This window comes from Enoplosus armatus, chromosome 10 (genome assembly GCF_043641665.1).
Source record: "Enoplosus armatus isolate fEnoArm2 chromosome 10, fEnoArm2.hap1, whole genome shotgun sequence".
In the NCBI taxonomy this organism is placed as follows: Eukaryota; Metazoa; Chordata; class Actinopteri; order Centrarchiformes; family Enoplosidae; genus Enoplosus; species Enoplosus armatus.
Genome location: NC_092189.1, coordinates 12,006,239 through 12,015,580, shown reverse-complemented (window position 1 = coordinate 12,015,580; position 9,342 = coordinate 12,006,239). Strand labels below are relative to the sequence as shown.

The 9,342-nt window shown below is 43.0% G+C and overlaps 2 protein-coding genes across 2 annotated transcripts; both read right to left on the bottom strand.

Annotated features, from left to right (window-relative positions):
* Positions 1-3,835: 3,835 nt before the first annotated feature.
* Positions 3,836-6,196, bottom strand: LOC139291799 (protocadherin gamma-A7-like). The gene is made up of 2 exons (XM_070913907.1): positions 5,920-6,196; positions 3,836-4,632 (listed from the first exon to the last, which is right to left on the bottom strand). The coding sequence occupies exons 1-2, from the start codon at positions 6,194-6,196 to the stop codon at positions 3,836-3,838; spliced, it is 1,074 nt and encodes a 357-aa protein (XP_070770008.1).
* Positions 6,197-6,670: 474 nt separating this feature from the next.
* Positions 6,671-9,085, bottom strand: LOC139291798 (protocadherin gamma-A7-like). The gene is made up of 2 exons (XM_070913906.1): positions 8,754-9,085; positions 6,671-7,466 (listed from the first exon to the last, which is right to left on the bottom strand). The coding sequence occupies exons 1-2, from the start codon at positions 9,083-9,085 to the stop codon at positions 6,671-6,673; spliced, it is 1,128 nt and encodes a 375-aa protein (XP_070770007.1).
* Between the last annotated feature and the right edge of the window lie 257 nt (positions 9,086-9,342).

Sequence of the window (9,342 nt, the reverse complement as noted above, 5' to 3'; positions counted from 1 at the left end):
TGACACAAAGGAGATATTTCATCTCGTCACGAACATTTTGACCTACACAGGGATGAAATGACACTGTATGACGTAAAAATACTTTTTATAGACTGAACAAAATGTCCTACACAGAGCAATCTCCCTCTCCCTTTCTCTCTGTCTCTTTCTCTCTCTGCAGCAGAGTGGTGCAGCTGGAGAGGGGGAGGGGAGGGACGCAGAAAATGAGATCAGGAGGAAAAAGGAAGACTGCTGGAAACCAAGAATGACTGCTGAACAGCATCCATCCAGTTTTAGCTTCAATGTGACACAATGTTAACTAGAGAGATTGAGTAAATTGCAGTTAGCAATATGTTTGAGTTATTGTTCAATTTGGACACAATATAGTAACAAAATGGACACAATCCATGATAATTATATAGAATAATGCCCTGACACTGAGGAATGTGACCTTTGAGAATATATTTTAGTAAAGCCTGTGTGGATATGGCTCACAGTCTTTGTGTGCTCGACACAACTTTGCCATTGCCCCATATTACACTGTTCTGGGTAATCCCTGGTGTAATCCTTCCCAGAGAATCAGCCAGTGCAGAACTCTACACTTCCACCTCTGGGACAGCAACACACATCCAAAGACAACATCTTTTGTATGTTCTTAAGAAAACATATGTCTGGTTTACCTGAATTCATGCAAAGAAAGGTACAATTAATTATACTCTGCATGTGCTTGCTTGTTTTCTCTTCAGGTTCCTTGCAAATAAACACAAATCAGTTATTGTCCTGCCATTTATCAAATGCACCTGAGGAACAAAGTAAAATCGACATCTACACCACAGTAGTCAATATATTTGCCATCTCTACATGTTTGACCAAGCAATGCATCAATGACTCCAACATACGGAATATGTTCTTTACTAATAATGTATGTACAGGCTTGCCCTCCTTCCACAGTGAAAGACAAAGTTGGGGTCAGCTACAGAATAGTTTTGTGTTCTTGACACTTAGCTAAACTAAACTGAAGCTTCAAGCTCCTCTCCAGCAAGCATCCACACTGCTTAAGGATGCTCTCTAACAGTTTGGCCCTATCCTGTACGAGTTTAAATGCGCCCTTTTGTATAAAGCAACCAAACAACAGTCCCAGAGGGACAGGCAACAGCAGTCATCAGATGGAGAAAGCATTATGCACTGGAGCTATGCACATATTATTTTTTTTTTTCTGTTGATATCATGCTTACTGTATTAATGTCTTCTCTGTGGGTCTCAGATATTTTGTAAACAAAAATATAATGAGAGGTTATAGTACAAACATTAACCACATCCCCAAACACACACGGTGCACAGCGTGTTGCTGAGCCCCACCGGCATACACATGGACACACAGCTGCTCACCAGACAGCCTGGCTAGGAGGGCGGGACACTTAAACAAGAGCTAGGGCCTGTGGGAACCAGGAGCTTCTGCACATGCTTATAGTTTTGTGGTCAGTAACAAGTTTAGCAAACTCATGATTGGGGCTTTGTGTAAGATCCAAAATGAATGATGACAGCTCCAAGGTAGGTTTCTTAGACAAGAGAACGATAAAATAACAACACGTTGAAGGGGTACAGGGTACGAAACAGGCTGAACCATTTAGTTGCTATCAAAGACTTTTCTGTGAGCTTTGACCCCTATGGAGACACTGGCCAAAAGAATTTATGGTACTCAGTAAAAACCTTCACCTCTAACAGACCTGAGAAAATGAGACATAATGGTTTAAACACAGTTGAGACAGGTAAAGCAGACACAGATGTGGGCTGATAATGATGACAGACTACTTCCAGCGGATATGGGAGTTAACACCATTAACCTGGGTTTCTGCCTTGTAGTTTCTATTTTCACATGAACACACCCTGAACATCATACAGACACATACACCACCCAGAGTGACCAGACCAGGCACACTAGTTGATCTAATGCTTCCTCTGATACTGGAAAAAAACTGAGCAAACATAACTGCAGACAGACTGTCTTCAACCACAACAATCAAGCATTGAATCATCACTCTTGCATCAGGCTGGATGTTGAAAAGAAGCTTTATGTGGCTTTTATCTAAGTGTTATTTTCACTAAATTTAAAAAGATATCAAACACACATGCCTTTATTTTCCTCACCACAGGCATCAGTATAATAACAGCGTTATTTGTGGCCAGTTGACCACACTGTCATTTAAAAAACACAACACACTGCTTTCATATTCAGCATATAATGAAAACCCTCAGGTGGAAACTGATAAAGGAGGTGGCAAATCTAGTCTGTTACTGTGTAACTTATTGTGTGTTTACATGATGCTGATTAAAAACACGACTTTGTGGTTTGCTAGATTTCAATACATTATTGGTCAGTTTTTCTTTGTCGTTACATTTTTCCGTTCAAACACATTCAGTCTCTGTACTGATTTCTGACATCCCCTGGTCATTTGTTATATAACTAATGCAGATCTCTCTCTCTCTCTCTCTCTCTCTCTCTCATTATCTCTTGTCTCCCATTCCTTTTTATTTCAACAAGAAATATCTCATGTTGTCTGTGTCCTTGACAGTGTGTCAGTAGCCTGACACAGCTGTTTCACACATAAGACTTCCCTGAGCCCCCTATCTCAGCAGACAAAGAGGGCTGCAGATCAAAATGGCTGCCGTGCATCACTAACACGAAAGCTGCACAGGGATGGTGGAGACTGTGCTGGTTACCACGTGCCTCTTCCCCTCCCCCGCTGCCTCTCTCTTCCTCTCCATCACACTGCTTCTCTCCCTCGTTCTCAATCTTCCCTACACCAGTAGTGACTGTTCCCTCTTCCCCTCTACCACATTTCAAACCTCTTAATGATTCCTATTGTGTCACTCTTTGTAATTTTTATTGATTTGCATTAACTACCTTTGTTATAGTTTGCCTGCATCCATCCCTGCTCCTTTTCTCTCTGTGTGTAGCCCTATGCCTATGGCTGCACCGTGTTATGAAGGGAACTAGGTCACTGAAAAAGTAGTACACTGCGTGGTTGTGTGTTTCTGCAGGAGTAATCTGTAGCAGTACTTTAGTAGGGATGAAGCCCAGAATTGTTTTCTTTCACTGTAGCTTCTGTATTGTTCTCTCACACATACAGTATGTCTAAGTCAGTCTGTCAATGTGGAAAGGGATCTACACATAGGTAACTACATGTTTCTACTTGGTTTGTCTGCACATAACATCATGTTTCAATGCAAGATGTCGCATATAATTGCCAGCACTATATGATAAATGAATCAATATGAATATCAAAGAAAATCAAAAGCAAAAAAAATATGCCAATACGTCAAGGAGGCTGTAGAGTCATAAAGCAAAAATAACAAATATCTGACAAAGTGTGCCTTGCAAAAAAACACACAGGTAGACACAGGTGTAGCATCTACACCATCATGTACAAAGCACGCTAGAGAGTCAACAACAGTGTTTGAGTATGTGCATTAAGTATACGGAACATTAATGGATGCAGTTTGAATACTGAGCGAAACACAAAACCAGGGTTTTGTGGGTGAACCAAAACAATTACATTCTTTTTGGGGCAAAGTTGGGCAGCTACAGGGAATGAAAGAGGGCACAATAAACAGTTGAACCATGTTGATGCTTGCAGTGACAGAAAACCTGATGATCCACAAGATAAATTGTGTGATACAAAGAGACAAAATGCTTGTTGACTACTTTTAGCACAATAAGAATAGTCTGCAGTCTGAGTATGACCTTTGAGTCAGTACTTATACAGAACTACCCACATAATGAGTGGGCAGTGGCTAAACTGTACTGATAAAAAAAACACACACAAAACAAACAAAACATATGGGAACAATGGTTTTAAGGAAGCAAGGACGCAGGGGATCTCACCTCTATGAGCATATTTTCTGACTCTGTTTTATGCCGTGGCACTGTCCTGGAAGCAGTATGGTCAACACTCAGAGTGCTCTGACTGAAGGGTCGGGAGCACTTTATATCACTCTTCCGGGAGTCAGTAGTTCCGTACACCTCATAATTGAACGCCTGCTTCAACGTTCCGGTTCCTCCTACGTCTGCGTAAAGGGGCGGGTAATACGGAATAACAGGAAGATTCCCATTGGATTTGTAAAACAGGCGCTCGCGTCTCCATCTGTAGATTTTCACCGATATAATAACCACTAAACACGTGATGAAGAGGAAGGAAACTACAGCCAGAGCCAACACTAAGTAAAAAGTCAGGGTGTCATTGTACTCCTTGTCGTGAGTAAAGTCAGTGAACTCCGACAGCACTTCAGGGAAGCTGTCCGCCACCGCCACGTTAACAATGACTGTAGCTGAACGAGAGGGCTGCCCGTTGTCCTCCACTATAACAGTCAGTCTTTGTTTCACAGCATCTTTATCAGTGACTTGGCGGATAGTTCTTATTTCTCCATTCTGTAAGCCCACTTCAAACAGCGCCCTGTCTGTGGCTTTCTGCAGTTTATAGGAGAGCCAGGCATTCTGTCCAGAGTCCACATCAACAGCCACCACTTTACTGACCAGATAGCCCACATCTGCTGAACGAGGCACCATTTCGGCCACCAGAGAGCCCCCAGTCTGGACTGGGTACAGAACCTGAGGGGGGTTGTCGTTCTGGTCCTGGATCATTATTTTCACGGTCACGTTGCCACTGAGTGGAGGGGAGCCTCCATCCTGCGCTTTGACGCGGATATGGAACTCTTTTGTTTGCTCAAAGTCGAAGGAACGCACAGCAAGTATCTCTCCACTCTCTGCATTCACTGAAAAATAAGTGGAGGCTGACATCCCATTCAGTTGGCTATCTTCAAGGAAGTAAGAAATGCGCGCATTGTTGCCAGAGTCTTTGTCACTGGCTTTGACAGAGAGGAGTGACATACCAGGTGAATTATTTTCAGTGACGAAAGCAGTCAGAAATGGTCGTGGGAACATCGGGGCGTAGTCGTTTACGTCCGATATTTTCAAATGAATAGTCTTGTTTGTAGCATAAGGAGGTGAGCCCTCGTCCATTGCTGTTATTGTTACATTATATTCCGGCACTGTTTCACGGTCCAAATCATCGTCAGACATCAGGCTATAAAAATTAGTCGATGATGATTTGATTTTGAAAGGTAAATCTGGGCTAATGAAACACTTAACTTGGCCATTTTTACCTGAGTCCAAGTCTTTGATATTAAGCATTGCTATAATAGTATCTGGAGCCGAATCCTCTGGTATGGGATTGGAGAGGGAAATTATGCTTATGACAGGGGCATTATCATTTAGGTCGGTCACCTCAATTAGCACTTTACTTGTGTCTGTCAACCCTCCTTTGTCTGTAGCTTCAATGTCTATTTCATAATGTTTCGCTTTTTCGTAATCTAACACACCAATTACAGTCATTTCGCCGGTATGGGGATCCATATTAAACAGTGATGATGCACTATCGGTGTGCTGGGAGAACGAATACACCACCTCTTCGTTTGCTCCTTTATCATTATCAGTGGCACTGACTGTTAAAATAGCAGTGCCCCTAGACTCGTTTTCGGGAACTGTTACTCTGTAAACAGACTGACTGAATACTGGTGCATTGTCATTTGCATCCAAAACAACGACATTTATTTTGACAGAACCTGATTTCTGAGGATTACCGCCGTCAAATGCTGTCAGAGTTAATTTATGCTCTTCTTGTTTTTCTCTGTCAAGCGACGTGTGAAGAACCATTTCAATATATTTTGTTCCATCAGGCCGAGAAACAACATTCAATTTGAAATTATCGGTAGGGTTGAGTTTGTATGTTTGAATGGTGTTGTGTGCTACATCGGGGTCTCTGGCACTCTCAAGCGAATAGCGAGCCCCTAGTGAGGCAGATTCACTAACCTGGAAACTATATTCCTTTTTGGAAAAAAACGGTGCATTATCATTAATATCTGTAATCTCTACATCAATTCGATGCAACTCCATTGGGTTTTCTAGGATGATTTGGAAATGAAGAGAGCAGGGAGACACTTGCTTGCACAGTTCTTCTCTGTCTATCCTTTTAGCCACTACCAAGGTTCCTTTTTCTGCATTCAGACCAATGTACTCACTGCCATCCTCGGTAAATATCCTAGCCCGCCCAGATTTCAGCCGTTTAACATCCAAACCTAGGTCCTGTATGATATTCCCGACAACCGAGCCTGTCGACATCTCCTCAGGTATAGAGTAACGGACTTGTCCGAGAGCCATTTCTGCGACACAGATGCAGAGAAGCAGCGGCCACCATGAGGATGTTCTTTTTTCGGACGCACAACAAAGAACACCCATTATGACGAGAGCCTCTGCAAAATCCGAATAGGAAAACAAAAACCACCGTCAAAAAAACAACCAAATATTTGATCATGAGCTCATTGCTGAGTGCTGGGCGGCTGGATTTGTCAGGCTATAGGTCCGATTAAAATAGTGCTCCAATAACGCATCAGACAGACGGGGGACGACTTCACTCAGGAAAAGGTCCTTCTTTTCCTCACACTAACCAACAGCGGCACTTAGAGACGTAAAAAGAAATTGCAGAAATAGTTCATATATACGGCTTGAGATCTTATTACTTGCACAAAAATAATAGATAGACAGACAGACATACAGACAGATACACAGATAAACAGACAGACAGATAGAGAGAGATGCTGTGTCTCTGTCCATGGTACTGGACATTGAAAGTGGCTATGGTTTGCTTCTAATATAAATTCTAACCTCTAGAGGAGAGTCTGGTTCATCCAGGATGCTCTTTTCACTCTGTATCCGCTGCATCGTCCCTGTTGAACTGGGGTCCATTATCAGCACGTTCTGACTACCAGCTCTGCCGAACTTACAGTCACTCTTTCTGGAGTCAGTCGTCCTGCACACCTCGTAGTTGTACACGTGTTGGAGAGTCCCTGTCCCCAAAGTGTCTGAGTAACGTGGTGGATAATATGGAATCACAGGGAGGTTGGAGTGATACAGGACGCGAGACTGTCTCCATCTGTAGATTTTCACCGATATAATAACCACTAAACACGTGATGAAGAGGAAGGAAACTACAGCCAGAGCCAACACTAAGTAAAAAGTCAGGTTGTCGTTGTACTCCTTGTCGTGTGTAAAGTCAGTGAACTCCGACAGCACTTCAGGGAAGCTGTCCGCCACCGCCACGTTAACAATGACTGTAGCTGAACGAGAGGGCTGCCCGTTGTCCTCCACTATAACAGTCAGTCTTTGTTTCACAGCATCTTTATCAGTGACTTGGCGGATAGTTCTTATTTCTCCATTCTGTAAGCCCACTTCAAACAGCGCCCTGTCTGTGGCTTTCTGCAGTTTATAGGAGAGCCAGGCATTCTGTCCAGAGTCCACATCAACAGCCACCACTTTACTGACCAGATAGCCCACATCTGCTGAACGAGGCACCATTTCGGCCACCAGAGAGCCACCAGTCTGGACTGGGTACAGAACCTGAGGGGGGTTGTCGTTCTGGTCCTGGATCATTGTTTTCACGGTCACGTTGCTACTGAGTGGAGGGGAGCCTCCATCCTGCGCTTTGACGCGGAACTGGAAGTCTTTGATCTGCTCGTAGTCAAAAGAGCGCACTGCATGGATGACTCCACTATCAGCACTAACGGACACATATGAGGAGACCGGCACTCCGTTAACAGAGGAGTCCTCCAGTATGTAAGAAACACGCGCATTCTGGTTCCAGTCAGCGTCTCTGGCTTTCACTGTGAATATAGAGAGGCCTGGTGTGTTGTTTTCTACAATGTAGGCCTCATATGAGCTCCTCTCAAAGACAGGCGCGTTGTCATTCACGTCAGAGATCTGTAAGGTGAGAGTGACGCTGCTGGAGAGGGAGGGCACTCCCTCATCAGAGCAGGTCACAGTGATATTATACTCAGAGGCTGTCTCTCTGTCTAATTCACTGTCTGTCACTAAGCTATAGAAATTGTTTGATGTCGATTTCAAGAGGAAGGGGATATTCTCATTTATAAAACACTGAACTTTACCATTTTCACCTGAGTCTGGGTCTTGGATGTTAATCATTGTAACGACTGTATTGGGGTCAGCATTCTCTGATATAATAGCTGATTTAGACATGATTTTAATAATTGGTTCATTGTCATTTATATCGACGACGTCTACAATCACTTTACAAGAATCCGTTAGTCCCCCGTTATCCACTGCACGTACATTGATCTGAAAATTTCTTTTCTTTTCATAGTCCAAACGTCCAATCAACCTAACCTCACCGTTTTCCTCGTTTACTTCAAACATATGCCTGACGTCATCTAAAGTATTTGTGATTGAATATGTTATTTTACCATTTAATCCATGATCAGCATCTGACGCACTGACCGTGGTCACAATCGTACCTTTTGCAGCACTTTCAGCTACAGTGCCTTTGTATATCGGCTGTGTAAAAACAGGTGCATTGTCATTCGCATCTAACACTGTGATGACAATCTGCATTGTTCCTGACATCTGTGGCTCTCCTCCATCTAAAGCCGTCAACGCCAAAGAAATGAACTCGTTTTTCTCTCTGTCCAGAGGTTTTTGTAAGACCATTTCAACATTCTTTGTACCATCGGCTTGGTTGTGAAGTTTAAGTAAAAAATTATCGCTTGGCTTGAGTACGTAGCTTTGGAGAGTGTTAATACCTACATCCAAATCAACAGCTCTTTCTAAAACAAATTTTGCCCCGACAACTGCAGACTCGCTAATTATGAATTTTATTTCGTTTTTCTCAAAGGTTGGTGCATTATCGTTAATGTCCGTAATTTCAACTGTGACACTGTAAAATTCCATCGGATTCTCCAACACAATCTGAAAATGCACAGCACATGGTGTCGTATCACCGCACAACGCCTCTCTGTCTATTCTCTCTTTGATAAGGAGGACTCCTCTTTCGCTGTTCAGCTCGATGTATTCTCTGCTATCACCCGAATAAACCCGAGCGTTACCCAACTTCAACCGTTTAACGTCTAAGCCTAAATCTTGAGCTATATTACCAACCAAAGAGCCTTTCGACATTTCCTCCGGAATAGAGTAACTGACCTGTCCGAAGACTGAACGAAGCGAGAGGATCGACATAAACAACAGTACTTGCCGTCTCATTGTTTGAAATTGTCCCTGCAAGAAGAAACAGAAACCTCGTAAAATCCGTCAGGAAGATAGAGAATCATTCAAAGAAAATATGAAGCAAAAACAGTCCTCAAATTTGAAGCGAAAGAATGACAGTTTTGCCTCGTCGTGTATATCGGCCCCTCTGCCGAAGACAATGCCGTCTGCGCCTTCTCTTTCTCTGTAATACATCGAAATGAAGAGGCGGTACTGCTGTAAAGACAGTACAACTGCAACAGACTAGGCAACAG